This window comes from Bos indicus, chromosome 9 (assembly GCF_029378745.1).
Source record: "Bos indicus isolate NIAB-ARS_2022 breed Sahiwal x Tharparkar chromosome 9, NIAB-ARS_B.indTharparkar_mat_pri_1.0, whole genome shotgun sequence".
Taxonomy (NCBI): Eukaryota; Metazoa; Chordata; class Mammalia; order Artiodactyla; family Bovidae; genus Bos; species Bos indicus.
This window is the reverse complement of record NC_091768.1, coordinates 71,154,100-71,178,430: the sequence shown is the minus strand read 5'-3', so window position 1 is coordinate 71,178,430 and position 24,331 is coordinate 71,154,100. Positions and strand designations below refer to the sequence as shown.

Here is a 24,331-nt window from a genome sequence, read left to right as displayed (position 1 = left end):
TTGGTGGTGTATTGTCTGTTAGTTCTCTCTCTTGTTTCTATTTCTTTCTTTTTTTTTTTTTTTTAATGACTGCATGTTGAAATTAAGTCAAATCTAAAAAATTGAAATTATTTGTGTGTAATGAATGGTTTCTTTTGTTAGCAAATCCTTTGAACTTACAGGTAAAACTTTAGGCAAGACACAATGACCCTCCCTCCTCTCCACCTAGGATTCAGTTACTTGCTGGAATGGCTTCCACAACTCAGGGAAGCACTTGCTTAACACTATTATAAAAGGATGTGATAAAGTATATAGCTGGGCATGTAGATGGAAGAGATACAGAGCGGGAGGTATGTGGCAGGGGCATGCAGCTCCCATGTCCCCTGCAGGTGAGCCACATTCCCAGATCCTCCATGTGTTCACTGACCCCAGAGGTCCCCAAGTCCTACACCTTAGGGATTTTTATGGGGACTTAATCACACAGGCATGATTAATCATTAACTCAGTTTCCAGCCCTTCTCTGGAGAATGGGGTGTGGAACCAAAAGTTCTAAACTAATCATGGCTTGGTCTTTCTGGTGACTAATCCCCAAGCAGGAATCACCAAGAGTCACCCAGAGATGCCAAGGGACTAGGAGCTTGGTGTCAGGAACCAGGGTCAAAGACCGAATATTAGAACATTATTACTCCTAGGGCTCTTATCACTAAGGAAGTTACAAGGATAGTCAGAGTTCTGTGCCAAAAACTGAGGGCAGAGATGAATAAGTATATATTCTATGAACTCAAAGATACCAAAAAGAAAGCATTTCAAGATCAACTGTTGGCTTAGTTCTACAGGAGAAGCAGAGCTTACCTTTCCTCAACCAAGGCTTTTTGTTTTGTTTATACTCTAATTCTGATTTTGGCCTGCTAAAGCTAACAATTCTTATTTTGGTTGGGGGCAGACTTTATTGAGGTATAATTGTTATACAAAAATTTATACTTATTTAATATATCTATCTTGATGAGTTTAGACATATGCACACCATCTATGATGTCATCAGTTCAGTTCAGTTAGTTCAGTCGCTCAGTCGTGTCTGACTCCTTGCGACCCCATGAATCGCAGCACGCCAGCCTCCCTGTCCATCCCCAACTCCTGGAGTTCACTCAGACTCATGTCCATCGAGTCAGTGATGCCATCCAGCCATCTCATCCTCTGTCATCCCCTTCTCCTCCTGCCCCCAATCCCTCCCAGCATCAGAGTCTTTTCCAATGAGTCAACTCTTCGCATGAGGTGGCCAAAGTACTGGAGTTTCAGCTTTAGCATCATTCCTTCCAAAGAAATCCCAGGGCTGATCTCCTTCAGAATGGACTAGTTGGATCTCCTTGCAGTCCAAGGGACTCTCAAGAGTCTTCTCCAACACCACAGTTCAAAAACATCAATTCTTCGGTGCTCAGCCTTCTTCACAGTCCAACTCTCACATCCATACATGACCACAGGAAAAACCATAGCCTTGACTAGATGAACCTTTGTTGGCAAAGTAATGTCTCTGCTTTTGAATATGCTATCTAGGTTGGTCATAACTTTCCTTCCAAGGAGTAAGCGTCTTTTAATGTCATGGCTACAATCACCATCTGCAGTGATTTTGGAGCCCCCCAAAATAATGTCTGACACTGCTTCCACTGTTTCCCCATCCATTTCCCATGAAGTGATGGGACCAGATGCCATGATCTTCGTTTTTTGAATGTTGAGTTTTAAGCCAACTTTTTCACTCTCCTCTTTCACCTTCATCAAGAGGCTTTTTAGTTCCTTTTCACTCATCACTGCAATCAAAATACTAAACTTATTCAGCACCTCCAAAAAATCCCTTGGGTTTTCTTGTGGACTTTTTCTTTCTTCTTCTTTTTGTGGTGAGAACATAACATGAGTTTATCTTACTTAACAGAAAATTTATATCCAAAGAGCTATAATTCCCCACTTCCCCCTTCCCAAAGTCCCTGACAACCACCATTTTAAGCTCTGCTTTTATGAATTTGGCTATCGTAGATACTTGATACAAGCAGAATCATGCAGTGTTTGTTCTTCTGTGAAGGCTTACTTCGTTTAGCACAATTTCCTCAAGTTTCATCCATATTGTTGCAGATGCCAAGATGTCCTTATTTTTGAGGTGAATAATATCCTGTGTTATGTATATACCACATTTTCTTTGTCCATTCATCTGTCGATGGACATTTGGGTTATTTCTATATTATCTTAGCTATTTCTTAGTTGTTTCTGTATTATCTCAGCTAGTGCCACAGTGAGCATGGGATTGCAAATATCTCTGAGATGCTGCTCTCAATTCTTTAGGGTATATACACAGTAGAGGGATTGTTGGATTATATGGTAGTTCTGTTTTTAATGTATTGGGGATCCTCCATATTGTTTTCCATAGAGGCTGCACCATTCTGCATTCCTGCCAACAGTGTATAAGGGTTCTGATTTCTTCACCTCCTCACCAACACTTGTTATTTTCTGTGCTTTCAATTATTGCTGTCTATCCTAACTGCTGTGAGATGATATCTCATTATGATTTTAATTTGCATTTCCCTGATGGTTAGTGATCTTGAGCAGCATTTCTTATACCTGGTGGCCGTTTGTATGTCTCTTTTTTAGAGAAATGTCTGTTGAAATCCTTTTCTCATTTTAAGTCATGTTCTTTGTGGTGGTTTTTTATTAATAGATTATTGAATTGTAGGAGAGTCTTACATATTTTGGATATTAGCTACTTATATGGAGATGGTTTACAAATTGCTTTCTCCCATTCTGTAGATTGCCCTTTCACTCTTTTGATCGTTTTCTTTGCTGTGAAGATTTTTAGTTCAGTGTAATTCCATTTGTTTGATTTGTCTTGTTGCTTAGATTTTTGGTGTCACATATAAGAAATCATTGCCAAGACCAATGTCATGACCTATATGGAAAAATAAATAAGAGTAGACATGTGTATATGTATAACTGATTTACTTTGCTGTACAGTGAACTAACACAACACTGTAAACCAACTATACTCCAATAAAAATAATTTTTAAAAAGTCCCGCATCCGCCATTTTCTTCAAAAAGTTTAACAGTCTCAGATTTTATGTTTAAGTCTAGTTTGCTTTGAGTTTAGTTTGTGAGTGGTATAAGATAGGGATCCAGTTTCATTCGTTAGCATATGGATGTCCAGTTGTTCTGACATCATTTGTTGAAGAGAATATCTCTTCCCCATTGTGTGTCCTTGGCACCCTCGTGGAAGATGAATTGACCATGTTTGTTTAGGTTTATTTCTGAGCTCTCTGTTCTGTTCCATTGATGCATATGTCTGTCTTTAGGCCAGCATTGTACTGTTTTAATTATTACACCTTTGTAATCTATTTTCTTTTTTTTTTTTTTTTTTTTAAATTTTATTTTATTTTTAAACTTTACATAATTGTATTAGTTTTGCCAAATATCAAAATGAATCCACCACAGGTATACATGTGTTCCCCATCCTGACCCCTCCTCCCTCCTCCCTCCCCATACCCTCCCTCTGGGTCGTCCCAGTGCACTAGCCCCAAGCATCCAGTATCGTGCATCGAACCTGGACTGGCAACTCGTTTCTTACATGATATTTTACATGTTACAATGTCATTCTCCCAAATCTTCCCACCCTCTCCCTCTCCCACAGAGTCCATAAGACTGTTCTATACATCAGTGTCTCTTTTGCTGTCTCGTACACAGGGTTATTGTTACCATCTTTCTAAATTCCATATATATGCGTTAGAATACTGTATTTATGTTTTTCCTTCTGGCTTACTTCACTCTGTATAATAGGCTCCAGTTTCATCCACCTCATTAGAACTGATTCAAATGTATTCTTTTTAATGGCTGAGTAATACTCCATTGTGTATATGTACCACAGCTTTCTTATCCATTCATCTGCTGATGGACATCTAGGTTGCTTCCATGTCTTGGCTATTATAAACAGTGCTGCGATGAACATTGGGGTACACGTGTCTCTTTCCCTTCTGGTTTCCTCAGTGTGTATGCCCAGCAGTGGGATTGCTGGGTCATAAGGCAGTTCTATTTCCAGTTTTTTAAGGAATCTCCACACTGTTCTCCATAGTGGCTGTACTAGTTTGCATTCCCACCAACAGTGTAAGAGGGTTCCCTTTTCTCCACACCCTCTCCAGCATTTATTGTTTGTAGACTTTTGGATCGCAGCCATTCTGACTGGTGTGAAATGGTACCTCATAGTGGTTTTGATTTGCATTTCTCTGATAATGAGTGATGTTGAGCATCTTTTCATGTGTTTGTTAGCCATCTGTATGTCTTTTTTGGAGAAATGTCTATTTAGTTCTTTGGCCCATTTTTTGATTGGGTCGTTTATTTTTCTGGAGTTGAGCTGTAGGAGTTGCTTGTATATTTTTGAGATTAGTTGTTTGTCGGTTGCTTCATTTGCTATTATTTTCTCCCATTCTGAAGGCTGTCTTTTCACCTTGCTAATAGTTTCCTTTGATGTGCAGAAGCTTTTAAGGTTAATTAGGTCCCATTTGTTTATTTTTGCTTTTATTTCCAATATTCTGGGAGGTGGGTCATAGAGGATCCTGCTGTGATGTATGTCGGAGAGTGTTTTGCCTATGTTCTCCTCTAGGAGTTTTATAGTTTCTGGTCTTACGTTTAGATCTTTAATCCATTTTGAGTTTATTTTTGTGTATGGTGTTAGAAAGTGGTCCAGTTTCATTCTTTCACAAGTGGCTGACCAGATTTCCCAGCACCACTTGTTAAAGAGATTGTCTTTAATCCATTGTATATTCTTGCCTCCTTTGTCGAAGATAAGGTGTCCATATGTGCGTGGATTTATCTCTGGGCTTTCTATTTTATTCCATTGATCAATATTTCTGTCTTTGTGCCAGTACCATACTGTCTTGATAACTGTGGCTTTGTAGTAGAGCCTGAAGTCAGGTAGGTTGATTCCTCCAGTTCCATTCTTCTTTCTCAAGATCGCTTTGGCTATTCGAGGTTTTTTGTATTTCCATACAAATTGTGAAATTATTTGTTCTAGCTCTGTGAAGAATACTGTTGGTAGCTTGATAGGGATTGCGTTGAATCTATAAATTGCTTTGGGTAGTATACTCATTTTCACTATATTGATTCTTCCAATCCATGAACATGGTATATTTCTCCATCTATTAGTGTCCTCTTTGATTTCTTTCACCAGTGTTTTATAGTTTTCTATATATAGGTCTTTAGTTTCTTTAGGTAGATATATTCCTAAGTATTTTATTCTTTCTGTTGCAATGGTGAATGGAATTGTTTCCTTAATTTCTCTTTCTGTTTTCTCATTATTAGTGTATAGGAATGCAAGGGATTTCTGTGTGTTGATTTTATATCCTGCAACTTTACTGTAGTCATTGATTATTTCTAGTAATTTTCTGGTGGACTCTTTAGGGTTTTCTATGTAGAGGATCATGTCATCTGCAAATAGTGAGAGTTTTACTTCTTCTTTTCCAATTTGGATTCCTTTTATTTCTTTTTCTGCTCTGATTGCTGTGGCCAAAACTTCCAAAACTATGTTGAATAGTAATGGTGAAAGTGGGCACCCTTGTCTTGTTCCTGACTTTAGAGGAAATGCTTTCAATTTTTCACCATTGAGGATAATGTTTGCAGTGGGTTTGTCATATATAGCTTTTATTATGTTGAGGTATGTTCCTTCTATTCCTGCTTTCTGGAGAGTTTTTATCATAAATGGATGTTGAATTTTGTCAAAGGCTTTCTCTGCATCTATTGAGATAATCATATGGTTTTTATTTTTCAATTTGTTAATGTGGTGTATTACATTGATTGATTTGCGGATATTGAAGAATCCTTGCATCCCTGGGATAAAGCCCACTTGATCATGGTGTATGATCTTTTTAATGTGTTGTTGGATTCTGATTGCTAGAATTTTGTTAAGGATTTTTGCATCTATGTTCATCAGTGATATTGGCCTGTAGTTTTCTTTTTTTGTGGGATCTTTGTCAGGTTTTGGTATTAGGGTGATGGTGGCCTCATAGAATGAGTTTGGAAGTTTACCTTCCTCTGCAATTTTCTGGAAGAGTTTGAGCAGGATAGGTGTTAGCTCTTCTCTAAATTTTTGGTAGAATTCAGCTGTGAAGCCGTCTGGACCGGGGCTTTTGTTTGCTGGAAGATTTTTGATTACAGTTTCAATTTCCATGCTTGTGATGGGTCTGTTAAGATTTTCTATTTCTTCCTGGTCCAGTTTTGGAAAGTTGTACTTTTCTAAGAATTTGTCCATTTCTTCCACGTTGTCCATTTTATTGGCATATAATTGTTGATAGTAGTCTCTTATGATCCTTTGTATTTCTGTGTTGTCTGTTGTGATCTCTCCATTTTCGTTTCTAATTTTGTTGATTTGATTTTTCTCCCTTTGTTTCTTGATGAGTCTGGCTAATGGTTTGTCAATTTTATTTATCCTTTCAAAGAACCAGCTTTTGGTTTTGTTGATTTTTGCTATGGTCTCTTTTGTTTCTTTTGCATTTATTTCTGCTCTAATTTTTAAGATTTCTTTCCTTCTACTAACCCTGGGGTTCTTCATTTCTTCCTTTTCTAGTTGCTTTAGGTGTAGAGTTAGGTTATTTATTTGACTTTTTTCTTGTTTCTTGAGGTGTGCCTGTATTGCTATGAACTTTCCCCTTAGGACTGCTTTTACCGTGTCCCACAGGTTTTGGGTTGTTGTGTTTTCATTTTCATTCGTTTCTATGCAAATTTTGATTTCTTTTTTGATTTCTTCTGTGATTTGTTGGTTATTCAGCAGCGTGTTGTTCAGCCTCCATATGTTGGAATTTTTAATAGTTTTTCTCCTGTAATTGAGATCTAATCTTACTGCATTGTGGTCAGAAAAAATGCTTGGAATGATTTCTATCTTTTTGAATTTACCAAGGCTAGCTTTATGGCCCAGGATGTGATCTATCCTGGAGAAGGTTCCATGTGCGCTTGAGAAAAAGGTGAAATTCATTGTTTTGGGATGAAATGACCTATAGATATCAATTAGGTCTAACTGGTCTATTGTATCGTTTAAAGTTTGTGTTTCCTTGTTAATTTTCTGTTTAGTTGATCTATCCATAGGTGTGAGTGGGGTATTAAAGTCTCCCACTATTATTGTGTTATTGTTAATTTCTCCTTTCATACTTGTTAGCATTTGTCTTACGTACTGTGGTGCTCCCGTGTTGGGTGCATATATATTTATAATTGTTATATCTTCTTCTTGGATTGATCCTTTGATCATTATGTAGTGACCTTCTTTGTCTCTTTTCACAGCCTTTGTTTTAAAGTCTATTTTATCTGATATGAGTATTGCTACTCCTGCTTTCTTTTGGTCCCTATTTGCATGGAAAATCTTTTTCCAGCCCTTCACTTTCAGTCTGTATGTGTCTCCTGTTTTGAGGTGGGTCTCTTGTAGACAACATATGTAGGGGTCTTGTTTTTGTATCCATTCAGCCAGTCTTTGTCTTTTGGTTGGGGCATTCAACCCATTTACGTTTAAGGTAATTACTGATAAGTATGTTCCCGTTGCCATTTACTTTATTGTTTTGGGTTCGAGTTTATACACTGTTTTTGTGTTTCCTGTCTAGAGAATATCCTTTAGTATTTGTTGGAGAGCTGGTTTGGTGGTGCAGAATTCTCTCAGCTTTTGCTTGTCTGAAAAGCTTTTGATTTCTCCTTCATACTTGAATGAGATCCTTGCTGGGTACAATAATCTGGGCTGTAGGTTATTTTCTTTCATCATTTTAAGTATGTCTTGCCATTCCCTCCTGGCTTGAAGAGTTTCTATTGAAAGATCAGCTGTTATCCTTATGGGAATTCCCTTGTGTGTTATTTGTTGTTTGCCCCTTGCTGCTTTTAATATTTGTTCTTTGTGTTTGATCTTTGTTAATTTGATTAATATGTGTCTTGGGGTGTTTCTCCTTGGGTTTATCCTGTTTGGTACTCTTTGGGTTTCTTGGACTTGGGTGATTATTTCCTTCCCCATTTTAGGGAAGTTTTCCACTATTATCTCCTCAAGTATTTTCTCATGGTCTTTCTTTTTGTCTTCTTCTTCTGGAACCCCTATGATTCGAATGTTGTAGCGTTTAATATTGTCCTGGAGGTCTCTGAGATTGTCCTCATTTCTTTTAATTCGTTTTTCTTTTATCCTCTCTGATTCATTTATTTCTACCATTCTATCTTCTAATTCACTAATCCTGTCTTCTGCCTCTGTTATTCTACTATTTGTTGCCTCCAGAGTGTTTTTAATTTCACTTATTGCATTATTCATTATATATTGACTCTTTTTTATTTCTTCTAGGTCCTTGTTAAACCTTTCTTGCATCTTCTCAATCCTTGTCTCCAGGCTATTTATCTGTGATTCCATTTTAGTTTCAAGATTTTGGATCAATTTCACTATCATTATTCGGAATTCTTTATCAGGTAGATTCCCTATCTCTTCCTCTTTTGTTTGGTTTGGTGGGCATTTATCCTGTTCCTTTATCTGCTGAGTATTCCTCTGTCTCTTCATCTTGTTTAAATTGCTGAGTTTGGGGTGTCCTTTCTGTATTCTGGCAGTTTGTGGAGTTCTCTTTATTGTGGTGTTTCCTCGCTGTGTGTGGGTTTGTACAGGTGGCTTGTCAAGGTTTCCTGGTTAGGGAAGCTTGTGTCGGTGTTCTGGTGGGTGGAGCTGTATTTCTTCTCTCTCCTCTCTGCCGGCATTCAGAAGTTGTTTTGTGGAATTTACTCGACGTTTAAATGCTCTTTTGATGAATTTGTGGGGGAGAAAGTGTTCTCCCCGTCCTACTCCTCCGCCATCTTGGCTCCTCCTCTGTAATCTATTTTCAAAATCAAGAGGTGTGATACCTCCAGTTTTGCTCTTTTTTTTCTCAAGATCATAAAGTTAACAATTTGTTTTAGGCTTGGTGAGTGAATTATTTTCATGTCAGAGAACTAAGTTTTACTACAGTTTCCTTTCCTTTCTTAGCCTGTTTATTCTGAAATAATAATCTTTGAAATTGCTTTACAGATAAAGGTTACAGGAGGATGATCCTCTGATCTAGTAGCTCCGTTTTTTCCCCATACTGTTGCTAATTTATCTTTCAAACTTTTTCTTTTCTGTTTTTTTTTAAAGGCTGAAAAGAAAGGAGCCAGCAATACAGTTATTGGTACGATCTTTGGATGTTATGCTTTGTTTGACTTTCTGGCATCTTTGGTATTTGGAAAATATGTAAGTATTATTTTTTTTAAATGGTGTAATGAGTTATTCTAATTTACAAGTCTAAAATTTCCACTGATGCAGAAATAACCAGCATCGTATGTTATGAACTGTGCTTCAGTTGACAGTTCCATTCTCATGGTTGATTGATTTTTAACTTCTTCCATGTTTGTAAGAATGCGTGTTGTCATTCCACTAAAGAATTACGTTTTGTTAACTGTATATATCTTCCCCAAATCTTCTGTTTCCTGATACAGTGGATTTGTTTATGTCAGTATAGACTTGTAGCAGTCATCAATTTACCATTTTCTTTTACGTTTATTATAGCTTGTACATATTGGAGCAAAATTTATGTTTGTAGCAGGAATGTTTGTCTCAGGAGCAGTTACAGTTCTCTTTGGGTAAGTCATGTTCTGATATGTTTGGGAGCCTGAACAGATTTCCTAATTTATCTTCAGTTTAAAATGGTTAATGGTTAATGATTTCTTTAAATCAGTCATTACCATTGATTATCAAATGCCTGGCATATGACTAATGGTGAAGGGAGTTGGATGGTGTGGAGAATGAAATGAATGACACTGATCTTAAGAAAAAAATCCTCTAGGGGATCACCATTAAGTTGGCTGCTGAATCTGTTCTTTAGGACTTCTGTGACTTGAGTGACAGAAACTTAACTCACTTTTCTGAGTCACAAGTTTTTTTGGCTCAAGCAAAAAGGTGAGTTTCTTGTCTAAACAATCAGCTAAAGAAGATCAGAATATAGATGTTAAGCTAATGTATCAGAAGTCTTTCTCAGGTTCCTGATTTTGCTTTTTTTGTTGTTGTTTTTTGGGGAAGACCTAAATCTAAGTCTTTCTGCATAGGTTCTTGTTAGATTGACTCTACATTTTTCAAAAGGCCTATTTAGTATTATTATTTAAGCCATCAAATATGTCAAAGAAAAGGACAATAAGGCTGTTATTATGACTCAAATTCCTCCTACTAAAAATATAACAAAGAAACTCTTAAAAATTCATATTCTAAAGTGACTTATTTTAATAACTATGATTGAGGTGTTACTGTTTTCAGTGAGTACAGTTGAAAAAAAAATAAAATCAATTTGGCATTTGAGGATTGTTTTATTCTCTTTTAGCCTCTTGGACCAAGTTCCAGAAGGACCAGTGTTTATTGCTATGTGCTTTCTACTGAGAATAACTGATGCAATAAGTTTCGAGGCAGCAATAACTGCCTCTTCTTCTATCGTTGCAAAGGCTTTTCCAAACAATGTGGCTACAGTATTGGTAAGTATTTTATACACTGTTCCTGTTTTCCTTTTAGTGTAGCTAAAATGTTTGCTTGACCTTTCAAGCCAAAGCTGGGGCCCATTCTTCTAGACCTGCTTTTTTTCTACTCTCTGTGTTTGTTACCTTTTACCCCAGTTTCTACTTTCAGCAGCAGGCTGTCAATAAATGTACCCTTAGTCTTACTTAGGTGCTTTTTCTGGCCTTACAAGCCACTAAATGGCAAAACCAAATACTCCTTTTTACCTCTTAAAAAAAAAGCCTCCATAGTAATATTTGCTATCTCTCTGTAGCCTAGATTGTGGCTGGGCTGCATGAAGCAGATTTATACTAGAGTCCTGTTTCCACTTTTCCCAGAGTCATGGAAAGGATGACCCCATGAATCGCAGCATGCCAGGCCTCTCTGTCCATCACCAACTCCCAGAGTTCACCCAAACTCACGCGTATCAAGTCGGTGATGCCATCCAGCCATCTCATCCTCTGTCGTCTCCTTCTCCTCCTGCCCCTAATCCCTCCCAGCATCAGGGTCTTTTCCAATGAGTCAACTCTTCGCATGAGGTGGCCAAAAGTATTGGAGTTTCAGCCTCAGCATCAGTCCTTCCAATGAACACTCAGGACTGGTCTCCTTTACGATGGACTGGTTGGATCTCCTTGCAGTCCAAGGGACTCTCAAGAGTCTTCTCCAACTTACTTTACCATAAAAATCCAGAGCCTGGTAGCATCATATTGACATACATTCTCATATATTGCCCAGATGCCTTGACACGGAGTATTAGTGACATAGCAGATTCTTGTCCCAGCTCTTATCTGCTGCCTTCTCTCCTCTGGAGCCAGGCATTCCTGAAGGACTCCTGGTTTGTATATGAGAATAGGCACCACCCTCACCTTTCCTGGTGGCTCAGAGGTTTAAGCATCTTCCTCCAATGTGAGAGACCCGGGTTCAATCCCTGGGTTGGGAAGATCCCCTGGAGAAGGAAATGGTAACCCACTCCAATATTCTTGCCTGGAGAATCCCGTGGACGGAGAAGCCTAGTAGGCTACAGTCCATGGGGTTGCAAAGAGTCAGACATGACTGAGCGACTTCACTTCCTTTTCTTTCTTTCTTTCACTTTCAGAGACCTCAGATCTAATCAGCTCAGTACCATGTTCCCTCATTTACCTGTATTAATACTACAGTTTGAAAGTTTTGACCATCAGGTAAACTATTTGCTGTATAAATATAAATATCCACACTTTTATTAAGTATATACCCATATGTATTTATACAATTAATGTAAGTACATATATCTGTATATGTATTGTATATCTGGATAAATTCGCTTTAGGTTCTATGGCAGTTTGTCATGCCATGGTGGCCACTGTAACAGATACACTATTTCCATTTCCATAAAGTATATTTCTCAGAGGGGTTCAGAAAGATGCTAGTCAGTTGACATGCTCTGTAAAACAAGGTTTTGTGGCTGAACATATTTGGAGTAGGGCTTTGCTGTCCTGCAAGTTAGAGGTGGTCAGTTCACATTAGCGTGAATTGTTTTCATTTTATGTGTGAACAGACTATAACATCGGAGAAGGCAATGGCACCCCACTCCAGTACTCTTGCCTGGAAAATCCCATGGACGGAGGAGCCTGGTAGGCTGCAGTCCATGGGGTCGCTAGCAGTCGGACACAACTGAGCGACTTCACTTTCACTTTTCACTTTCATGCATTGGAGAAGGAAATGGCAACCCACTCCAGTGTTCTTGCCTGGAGAATCCCAGGGATGGGGGAGCCTGGTGGGCTGCGTCTATGGGGTCACACAGAGTCGGACACGACTGGAGTGACTTAGCGTAGCATAGCATAGACTATAACATTTGCCCATTTTCCCACAGTACTGCTGATTTGCCTCATTCATTAACAGTTGCTGTCATGGTGCTTTTGGGAAATTAGTCTTTTGTCAGTACTTTTTCCCCATTCTTCGTTTGTCTTTTTTTTTTTTTGCTGTCCATAGTTTTTCATATATTCATGTAATCAGAGTTATCAGTCTTCTTTTGTGTCTTCTGAGTTTTTATGTCATAATTAGAAAATTTGGTTCACTGTAAGGATTAGGAAAAAACTCTCATATTTTATTTTTCTAGTACTTTTATAATTTCAATGTGCATGTTAAAATTTTTGGTCTATCTTGGTGGGTGGTGTGTGTATAAATTGTAAAGTGGATAGAATTTTTTTCAGAACTTTCCATTAATGCTTTGTTCATTTTTCAAATGAAACATATTAACTCAATTTTCTTTTGTTTTCCCATTTTTAGGGAAGTCTTGAGACTTTCTCTGGACTGGGACTAGTGCTGGGGCCTCCTTTGGGTGGCTTTTTGTATCAGTCCTTTGGCTATGAGGTGCCTTTCATTTTTCTGGGATGCATAGTTCTGCTGATGGTTCCCCTCAACATGTGCATTTTACCCAATTATGGTAAGACCTCATTTATTGCTCATTTTAAGAATCTTAAATTTAAGTATTTTTATGCCTTTGTAGGAGACCAATTTAACATATACTCACTTTCATTTTATATAATCACTAATAGATTTGTAGTGCATGCTGAAAGAATCAATTCTCTTTTCAGAAATCTTGCAGTCGGCAATTAGTTTATATAAATTGTCATAAACTCTTTCTGACCTATAGAATTAGCAAATATTAAATTTCTTATCATAAAACATATGCAATGCCCACCAGATGTCTTCCTGAATTCTAAATTAAAGATTCTTTACATCTTTTAATGTAAAGAATCTTTCCATTACAAGGCACTATGCTGCTAAGTCACTTCAATCGTGTCAGACTCTGTGCGACCCCACAGACGGCAGCCCACCAGGCTTCCCCGTCCCTGGGATTCTCCAGGCAAGAACACTGGAGTGGGTTGCCATTTCCTTCTCCAATGCATGAAAGTGAAAAGTGAAAGTGTAGTTGCTCAGTCGTATCTGACTCTTAGCGACCCCATGGACTGCAGCCCACCAGGCTCCTCCATCCATGGGATTTTCCAGGCAAGAATACTGGAGTGGGGTGCCATTGTCTTCTCCGAAGGCACTGTGACAGGAGGACAAAGTTAGACCTTCCTTCTGCAGGTTTCTTGTAGCTGTGTGTGCGGCATAGCTCAAGTGTGAGGACTCAGGGCCACATCAGGCAGTAATGGGAATCATCTTGGCTCCGAAGCTTCATGCCCTGTAGGAGTCAACCTATCCCATAACAACTCCATAGGCACAGCTGCCTGGGTCTCCACAAGGCACGTTCTGGGTACAAGAGTCCCCAAGCTCAGGGAGGCACAAAGCATTGAGTATTGATGGCTGGTTTATAGTTCTTTCTGTACAGATGAAATTTACGAGTCAAGGATTATTTTCATTATAAGCCAGATTGCCTAGTAATGGAATCGGTATTTTACCATTATCAGATTCCTACTGTGACACAGCCACCGAGTTAGCTCCAGAGCTGGAGGAGAGCCTGTCGTCTTTCTGTGCATAGTGATAGTTGTTTCTCTAGTCAGGCATCCCGGACTGGCCTCCTATTGGGTTCACAGGTGAACACTTGGCTGTCAACTAAGAAACTGACACCAGGTCAGATTCTCTTGCAATAGAGGAAAGAGTTCTGTTTATTCTTTATCAATAACATCATATAGGGAAAAAAGACGGCTTACTAGTTAATTGTGAGATGTGCTATTTAGAACTTCTGTGATTAGGTGCTGGACTGGCCCCAGCATCAGTAATTCTTTGAGTCCTGGCCTGCTCTCCTCATATGACTCTTCCCCTCCCTCCCACAACATGGTATCTTTTGAAGCCCCTCTAATCACTGTCAGCCTAGTTACTTGGTACTTATTTCTCTTTGTTCCTGTTATTCCTCAATTAAAAATTTCCTGCATCTTTAATTAACTTAAAGCTCCAGTTGTTGTTCATTTGCTCAGTCGTATCTGACTCTTTGCAACGCCATGGAGTGTAGCATGTCAGGCTATCTCCCGGAGCTTGCTCAAACTCATGTCTATTGAGTCAGCAATGCCATCTAATCATCTCATCCTGTTATCCCCTTCTCCTCCTGCCTTCAGTCTTTCCCAGCATAAGAGTCTTTTCTAATGAGTCAACTCTTTGAATCAGGTGGCCAAGGAATTGGAGCTTCAGCTTCAACAACAGTCCTTTGAATGAATATTCAGGATAGATTTCCCTTAAGATTGACTGGTTTGATCTCCTTGCAGTCCAGGGGACTCTCAAGAGTCTTCTCCAACAGTACAGCTCAAAAGCATCAATTTTTCATTGTTCAGCCTTCTTTATGGTCTAGCTCTCACATCCATACATGACTACTGGAAAAACCATAGCTTTGACTATATGGAGCTTTGTCAGTAAAATAATGCCTCTGCTTTTTAATACACTATTTAGGTTGGTCATAGCTTTTCTTCCAAGGAGCAAGCATCTTTTTATTTCATGGCCACAGTCACCATCTGCAGTGGTTTTGGAGCCTAAAAAAATAAAGTCTGTCACTGTTTCCATTTTTTGCCCATCTATTTGCCATGAAGTGATAGGACAAGATGCCATGATCTTCATTTTTTGAATGTTGAATTTTAAGCCAGCTTTCTCAACTCTCCTCTTTCACTTTCATCAAGAGGCTCTTTAGTTCCTCTTCAGTTTCTGCCATTAGGGTAGTGTCATCTGTGTATCTGAGGTTATTGATATTTCTCATGTAACCTTGATTCTAGCTTGTGCTTCATCCAGCCTGGCATTTCACATAATGTACTCTGCATGTAAGTTAAATAAGCAGGGTGACAATATACAACCTTGATGTACTTCTTTCCCAATTTGGAACCAGTCAGTTTTTCCATGTCTGGTTCTAACTGTTGCTTCTTGACCTGCATACAGATTTCTCAGGAGGCAGGTAAGGCGGTCTGGTATTCCCTTTTTTTTAAAGAATTTTCCACAGTTTGTTGTGATCCACATAGTTAAATGCTTTAGTGTAGTCAATGAAGCAGCAGCAGATGTTTTTTCTGGAATTCTCTTGCTTTTTCTATGATCCAACAGATGTTGACCATTTGATCTCTGGTTCCTCTGCCTTTTCTAAGTTCAGCTTGAACATCTGGAATTTCTCAGTTCACGAACTGTTGAAGCCTGGCTTAGAGAATTTTGAGCAATACTTTGCTAGGATGTGAGATGAGTGCAATTGTGCAGTAGTTTGAACATTCTTTGGCATTGCCTTTCTTTGGGATTGGAATGAAAACTGACCTTTTCCAGTCCTGTGGCCACTGATGAGTTTTCCATATCTGCTGGCATATTGAGTGCAACATTTTCACAGCATCATCTTTTAGGGTTTAAAATAGCTTAGCTGGAATTGCATCACCTCCACTAGCTTTTGTTTGACCCACTATGCTTTGTTTTTCTTCCTAAGGCCCACTATATTTTTATAAACAAAATGGTTTGGCAAACTTTCTGTTTATCCAAGTAAGGATCTTGTATTTAGATTGAATGGGAGAAACTGATATATATATTTTTAAATCTCACAATTTATAATGTTAAAGCTATAAATAAAGATTTAGGTGTTCCCATTAAGGAGTACCTTTAAAAATTATTGTTTTAGGAAAGCTTATAGGTAAGGCTGGAAAGTTAAATTTCCTTTTATTTTGATGATATTGGCAGAATTTTGTGTTCTATAAGTTCTACTCCACTCATTTACTTCCTTTTAAACCCATAAACACTGTGGATTTGGGTTACGAAGAGTCGATTTCAGTCCCTCGCTGTCTCTCATCCTTAATATTTGCTTGCCAAGTCTCCTCTTCTGTATTGTGCTAAAGAAAAATCCTGCACAGCTCCCCCCGCCCCCAAACACCACCCCCCGCCGCCCCCGCCAGCCATGCTATTTGGCATGTGGGATCTTAGTTCCCTGACCAGGGGACCAGGGATGAACCCATGCGCCCTGCAGTGGCAATGCAGAATCTTAACCATTGGACTGCCGGGGAAGTCCCTAAAGAAATATTTTTAAAACACAGTCATGTACATGACAGTCCTCTTTTTTTAATTTAATTTTTTAAAATTTATGTTTTTAACTGGCGGATAATTGCTTTAGAATGTTGTGCTGATTTCTGCCATACAAAAACGTGAATTAGTCATTAGTATACACATATCTCCTCCCTCTCGAGTCTCCCTACCACCACCACTCCCTCCTCCCACCCCTCTAGGGATGCCTGTGTGTGGTGCTCAGTCCCTTCGATCATGTCTCACTCTTTGAGACACTGTGGATAGTAGCCTGCCAGGCTCCCCTGTCCATGGGATACTCCAGGCAGGAATACTGGAGTGTGTTGTCACGGTCTCCTCCAGGGGATCTGCCCTACCCAGGGATTGAACCCACATCTCCTGCGTCTCCTGCGTTGCCAGTGGATTTTTTTTTTTTTCAACCACTGAGCCACTGGGGAAGCCCCCTGTAGGGATGACAATCCTCTTAATAAAAATGCCTGAATCCATGAATTGTGAGCTTTACCTTGAAAGCCACTAGAAGCTGTTGTTAGAGGTTTCTCAGGCAAGTCATAGGAGCTGGACTGTCTCCCACTTCCACTCTACGTAACTCCGACTCACCCTTCAAAACTTAATTGTATGACCTCTTCTGGAAAGTTTCCCTGAACCCTCTCAATCGTTGATCTAAATGCTGAGTCAGTAGTGCCGCAGTGCTCTGCGTTTTTCCTGTCCCTTCACACCTGAAGGCCTCTCAGCTTCCTTACCTCTCAGAGCAGCTTCCTGTGGCAGGCATTGTCAACTATGGAGTCATGTCCTCCAAGAAGAATGTATCAGAATTGGAGGAAGCAGAGAGGTTTTTAAGGAGGTTAGAAAAGCTCCCTGGGTGATTCTGCTATGTGTCTCTGGAAACAGGTATCACCCTAAGTTTTCATTACTTGGGCTTCTTCAACAGCTTAGCTAAACTCATGATGTGTTCATTTTCACGGACATTCCTGTATGTTCTTATGGTGATAATCCCCTTTCCCACCTTGCATTCAGAGAAAGGGACTATTTATTTCATAATAGTTTGTCTTATGCCATAGACCCGTAATACTTCTATATACACAATAAATGTAATTGATTAAAGTTGATCCTTTATCATTGTTATTTTAAACATTGGTAATACACAATCCAAAATCCATAACCAGTGAAGTCTCCCTACTGGCCTGCCACACTGAGCCACATGGTGGGCTTACCCCTTTTCTAAGTCAAATCTGTAGTGAAACAGGTTGGGTTCGCGTTTGGTTCATCATTGACTATTTGGCTAATAATTAAGAAACCAACACCACAGTTTAACTGTATCCCTCTTATCCTGACAAATATAGCTGGACCACACTTGATGCTTCTTTTGTACTTTGCTTCCTACCAAATCATTATTCACCAAGAATTTATTACATAATGAGTTCTGTTGAAATGAGGATATGTCAGTGCTGCTCTGGCCCTCAGAGCTTTACAAAGTCCTGCATCATCTTATCACTACATCCTTCTGCAGTATGATCTCTCCTCCTGACACTCCAAGCTCCACCCTCCTTCTTTACTTTTGCTCTTCCATTTCCTCAAACAGAATACTTTCCCCTCACTTTCGAGTCTCACAATGAGCCATTCCTGGATAATATGCCTGGGTTATTCTTTCCTCCTTTCCTTGCTCATCTCAAGCTCATCCTTTAGACAGTAATTTAGATATTACAACTTTCATAAATTCTCTCTTAAACAGCTTTCCCTCTTTATTAGGCAACCCTCTCATATGCTCCAAATGCTACCCTCCATCCTGGCTCTCAACCACACCTTTTTGTAAGTTCTCTGTGAGATCAGGATCTGAGTTTGTCTTCTTTGGCTTTGTGTGCCCAGTGATTTGGCATGATATCTGACTCAGCAAAGATTTTGTTGAGCACATTAGGTGGAAGATAGGAAAGTAATCAAACAATAAACCATGGAAGATGAAACGCAGTTTAGGCTGCTCAATTACATGATAATGGAGGTAAAATTTGCAGGATGCTTAGGACCAGAATGAGGCTTTACAGAGTGGCTAGAGATTGAAAAATTAGCAGGGAAAGAAGAAGGGAGTTATAGGATATGATTGGAGGCTTGGGAACAACCATGCCTGGTGCTTGGGACAGTGCAGAAGTTGTATTGCTGTTGGGGAAATGACAGCACCTGAGGTTGGTGCTTCCCTATAGCTCAAAGGATTTCCTGTAGCTCAAACAGTAAAGAATCTGCTTGCAATGCAAAAGACCAGGGTTTGATCCTTGGGTTGAGAAGATCCTCTGGAGAAGGGAATGGCAAGCCACTCCAGTATTCTTGCCTGGAGAATCCCATGGACACAGGAGCCTGGCGGGCTACAGTCTGTGGGGTTGCAAAGAGTCAGACACGACTGAGCGATTGACATGAGGTTGGCTCTCAGCTGACCTTGATGCCAAATTGAATGTACTCGTGATTCACTAGCATCCCTTTCAATCCAGTGTTTTTCCATAAGCAGAAAAAAAATTGTCTTGTGTTCTTTGATTGACTCAGATTCCTCCTCAGCACACACACATTGTTGCCTGATAAAGCGTCTGGTTTTTCCTACCACCAAGGGCAACTTTATATGTTCTCTCTCCCATCTGGGGAAAGCCTTCTAGATGATGACCTATAACCAAGACCACTTCTCCTCATACTCTGATTCCAGTTGATTTTTTTTTGAATCTGAGAAATTATTTTTTAAGTACCTGAAAATGGCCTCTAGGTTTGAATAACTTATATGCAGATGTTGATAATGTGCAATTTTAGGAAAACTCAGAGGTATGGTTGTTTTGATTACTGGATAAAGATGTCCTTACCAATTTTACTTTTGAAAGTAGATTGAAAGATTAAGTTCAGCAATGTTAATTAGTCTAATTTCTTTTTAAATTTTTACCCCAAAGAGTCTGATAAAGGGAAACACTCATTCTGGAAACTCATCACTTTACCCAAGGTTGCCTTTTTATCCTTTGTCATCACCTCATTCAGCTCCTGTTTTGGCTTCCTTGATCCTACACTGTCCCTCTTTGTTTTGGAGAAGGTGAGTAGCCTGGTGATGAAAACTCCCCATTGTGGTAGGTGCACAAAATTGCTTGTTCTCAGGCCCTGCTTGCTAGAAAGTCCCTAGCTGCAAGGGTGTGGTGGCTGCAAGGAGGAGGCAGAATGAAATCTATACATCAAGATAGCCTGTACCTTCCCTCTGTGATGTCCCTATAACTAGGGGTCTGATTTGTGTAAATGGTCTCTTTCTCCTAGGCCTCACTCTAGTCATCATAGATCTGGCTTGGACAGCATCCTGACTGCTTAACAAGGATACTTTCCTCTGTTTTAAATTCCATTGAGGCATTTGAGGTTCTGAGTGGCTCATTTAATGTGAGGTGTCCTTCTTTTCTAACAGATCCCCTCTGGGTCCATTTACTTTTAGTCTATTGCATATATGTGAAAGACTATGAACTATACTGATCTGAAATGGGAGAAAGGAACCAGGAGTCTCTATTTTTTTTAATGCTAAAAATGACTGAATTTTAAAGTTTGATGTCATAGCAATTTGTTCTTTGATATTTTTGAAAAAAGATTATTAAGAAATAATGCAATAGAGTATATTACTGGGTCTGATAGTTAATTATACTAGAGATTTAAGCTGTGTTTATAAAGACAGAAATCTACTAGCTGCAGCCTGTGTTCACTTTGAGGCCCTAGAATGAAGAAAATACCATTATCAGAAACACAATCCCTTCAAATCACTTGACAGTTTAGGGTATTCTACGGGTAAACTTGGGGACTGTAATTTTACTGTCAGGCCCAAGTTTTGGAAAATAATATAATATTACAATTAAGCAGTGAGCATCTATGAGGTAATGCATAAGAGAAATATCTTGTGTTTTCAATGACACATTCCATTCATATTATCAACAACGAGTCTTCTTAAGAGTCATTTTTCTTCCTTTTAAGAACTCTATCCAAACCTTGAAAAAAATTTTAACAATCTTTCATAAACCCAGGTTGCTCATGTCTAACTTATAAAAATCTTTAGAAATGTACTTCCCTGTTTTTCTATCACATTTTTTTTCCCTGTTGCCCTTCTTCTGCCTTATCTGTTGTTTGAATTGGCTTTTTACTGTCCCATTATTGGTCGACCAGTCTTTTAGGGAAGGAAGGGGTCCACCTGTTTTAAAATCAGAAGAGGATATTTCTGACTTTTATATCTCACTACTGTCTTTAAAAGGCTAATTTTTAGCTTGAATTATGTCATAAACATTGTTAAAACATATACTGACCTAAGTAGATCCCATGTGCTTAATTAAAGAGTAGTATTGTACACGAGAGAGGGATCAAGACCATCCCCATGGAAAAGAAATGCAAAAAAGCAAAATGGCTGTCTGGGGAGGCCTAACAAATACCTGTGAAAAGAAGAGAAGTGAAAAGCAAAGGAGAAAAGGAAAGATATAAACATCTGAATGCAGAGTTCCAAAGAATAGCAAGGAGAGATAAGAAAGCCTTCCTCAGCCATCAGTGCAAAGAAATAGAGGAAAGCAACAGAATGGGAATGACTAGAGATCTCTTCAAGAAAATTAGAGATACCAAGGGGACATTTCATGCGAAGATGGGCTCGATAAAGGACAGAAATGGTATGGACCTAACAGAAGCAGAAGATAGTAAGAAGAGGTGGCAAGAATACACAGAAGAACTGTACAAAAAAAGATCTTCACGACCCAGATAATCACGATGGTGTAATGACTGACCTAGAGCCAGACATCCTGGAATGTGAAGTCAAGTGGGCCTTAGAAAGCATCACTACGAACAAAGCTAGCGGAGGTGATGGAATTTCAGCTGAGCTATTTCAAATCCTAAAAGATGATGCTGTGAAAGTGCTGCACTCAATATGCCAGCAAATTTGGAAAACTCAGCAGTGGCCACAGGACTGGAAAAGGTCAGTTTTCATTCCAATCCCTAAGAAAGACAATGCCAAAGAATGCTCAAACTACCGCACAATTGCACTCATCTCACACGCTAGTAAAGTAATGCTCAAAATTCTCCAAGCCAGGCTTCAGCAATATGTGAACCGTGAACTTCCTGATGTTCAAGCTGGTTTTGGAAAAGGCAGAGGAACCAGAGATCAAATTGCCAACGTCCGCTGGATCATGGAAAAAGCAAGAGAGTTCCAGAAAGATATCTATTTCTGCTTTATTGACTATGCCAAAGCCTTTGACTGTGTGGATCACAGTAAACTGTGGAAAATTCTGAAAGAGATGGGAATACCAGACCACCTGACCTGCCTCTTGAGAAACCTATATGCAGGTCAGGAAGCAACAGTTACTGGACATGGAACAACAGACTGGTTCCAAATAGGAAAAGGAGTATGTCAAGGCTGTATATTGTCATCCTGCTTATTTAACTTCTCTGCAGAGTACATCATGAGAAACGCTGGGCTGGAAGAAGCACAAGCTGGAATCAAGATTGCTGGGAGAAGTATCAATAACCTCAGATATGCAGATGACACCATTCTTATGGCAGAAAGTGAAGAGGAACTCAAAAGCCTCTTGATGAAAGTGAAAGAGGAGAGTGAAAAAGTTGGCTTAAAGCTCAACATTCAGAAAACGAAGATCATAGCATCTGGTCCCATCACTTCCTGGGAAATAGATGGAGAAACAGTGGAAACAGTGTCAGACTTTATTTTTTGGGGCTCCAAAATCACTGCAGATGGTGATTGCAGCCATGAAATTAAAAGACGCTTACTCCTTGGAAGGAAAGTTATGAATAACCTAGATAACATATTCAAAAGCAGAGACATTACTTTGCCAACAAAGGTCAAGGCTATGGTTTTTCCAGTGGTCATGTATGGATGTGAGAGTTGGACTGTGAAGAAAGCTGCTGCTGCTGCTGCTGCTGCTGCTGCTTAGTCGCTTCAGTCGTGTCTGACTCTGTGTGACCTCATAGACGGCAGCCCACCAGGCTCCCCCATCCCTGGGATTCTCCAGACAAGAACACTGGAGTGGGTTCCCATTTTCTGAGTGCCGAAGAATTGATGCTTTTGAACTGTGGTGTTGAAGAAGACTCTTGAGGGTCCCTTGGACTGCAAGAAGATCCAACCAGTCCATTCTAAAGGAGATTGGTCCTGGGTGTTTTTTGGAAGGAATGATGCTAAAGCTGAAACTCCAGTACTTTGGCCACCTCATGCGAAGTGTTGACTCATTGGAAAAGACTCTGATGCTGGGAGGGATTGCAGGCAGGAGGAGAAGGGGACAACAGAGGATGAGATGGCTGGATGGCATCACCGACTTAATGGACGTGAGTTTGAATGAAGTCCGGGAGTTGCTAGTGGACAGGGAGGCCTGGCATGCTGCAATTCATGGGGTTGCAAAGAGTTGGACAGGATTGAGCGACTCAACTGAACTGAACTGAACTGAAGGAGATTAAGGAAAATGAGAATGACTCAGATAACCAATAAAGGCATTTATATCATGTTGGTAACAGTAACAGAGTTATGAGGTAGCTTACTATTATAAAAGTCTTTTTAAAAGTGTCATACCATCTAATTCTTTAATTAGATATTAATATCCCTTTGAGATGAATAGAATAGATATTATCGTCAGTGCTTTTTACAGCAATGCACTTTAGTCTGTGGACAGACAGCATACCTGGGATTGTTGTTTGACATGCAGATTCTCAGGCCTTCTCCCAGACTTTTTGAATTAGAAATTCTTGGGCTGGGGTTCACGAACCTCTTATAACAAGTTCTTCAGGTAATTTTTTGTGTATACTAATGTTTGCAAAGCACAGGTTGACATGTAAAAATGCTGTGTTTCATAGAAGGGTAATTATACAATATTTACTATCAAATGCTAACAAAGCAAAAACATCCTGTATTTCTGACCTCTGGTTAGGTTTCTTCTCCCATAATGAAAAAATAATCCATTTACAAGCGTAAGACAAAAATCATGAAGGATGCTAAGTGTTAGTCGTAGCCTCATGGCGGGTGATAAGAGCTGAAGAGATGTAGAAGGAAAAGATAGATGTTTATTTTTTTTAAATGACTTAACCATGTAACTTTAACATGGGATTTCTTTTACAGTTTAATTTACCAGCTGGATATGTGGGACTGGTATTCCTGGGTTTGGCATTATCCTATGCCATTTCTTCACCACTGGTGGGCCTACTCAGTGATAAAATGCCAGTATGTACACTTCATTGATATTTAAGAATGACTTTTATATGTCTAGACTGGTGGTTGTCCAACTGTACTTCTGGAGTTCTGCAGGGCTACTGATCAGAATGAACATATTCAAATTTTTTAAAATGTTATCTTTATTGAAGTATAGTTGACAAATAAAACTTTAAGACATTTGAAGTATACATCATGGGGATTTGGTATATCTATACATTGTGAAAGGATTCACTCCATCTAGTTAATTAATATATCCATCCCCACAGTTTATCTTTGTGGGGGAGGGGGGGCAGTGAGAACATTTAAACTCTTAAATATTCATTTTTTTTTTTGAGCTGATGGAGAGGTTTCAGTGTGAGTTCTCAGTGTCTTCCAACTTGTCATCACCCTGAGCAGATTCACTTTTTAATTGCTTCAGCTGGGAAAAGGGGAAGCTTATGCCAAAACTGTTGAAAAACTCCTGGATTAGATTTTCTAAAGGAAAAAATTCCCTTGATGAAAAAAAAATGGATTGACATTAATAATCAGGGCAGAGCTCAAAGGTACTTATGACTTGACCAACTTGAAAAGATAAATGTAGTTTTTCTATGAGAGTGAAAGGACTGGTCATGTCAATATGCATCGTTATCCCAGAGCCATCCTGAAAGTAAATTTCTTCTATTCTCCTTTAACTAGGTTTAAATGATTCAGTCTAGATGACTAGTAT

The 24,331-nt window shown here is 39.2% G+C and overlaps 1 protein-coding gene across 7 annotated transcripts in view; it reads left to right on the top strand.

The window, feature by feature from the left end:
* Positions 1-24,331, top strand: part of SLC18B1 (solute carrier family 18 member B1) — a 54,543-nt gene that overhangs the window by 20,551 nt on the left and 9,661 nt on the right. For 6 of the 7 annotated variants that reach the window (XR_011568494.1, XM_070796179.1, XM_070796183.1 and 3 more), the window contains 6 exons: positions 9,117-9,212; positions 9,528-9,601; positions 10,333-10,480; positions 12,765-12,921; positions 19,364-19,500; positions 23,533-23,634. Coding sequence is in view for 6 of the 7 variants with exons in the window: in XM_070796179.1 (XP_070652280.1) it covers positions 9,117-9,212; positions 9,528-9,601; positions 10,333-10,480; positions 12,765-12,921; positions 19,364-19,500; positions 23,533-23,634 (714 nt within the window). In the remaining variant the exon portion in view is untranslated. The remainder of the gene's footprint in view (positions 1-9,116; positions 9,213-9,527; positions 9,602-10,332; positions 10,481-12,764; positions 12,922-19,363; positions 19,501-23,532; positions 23,635-24,331) is intronic. The other variant, XM_070796182.1, reaches the window with a different exon arrangement.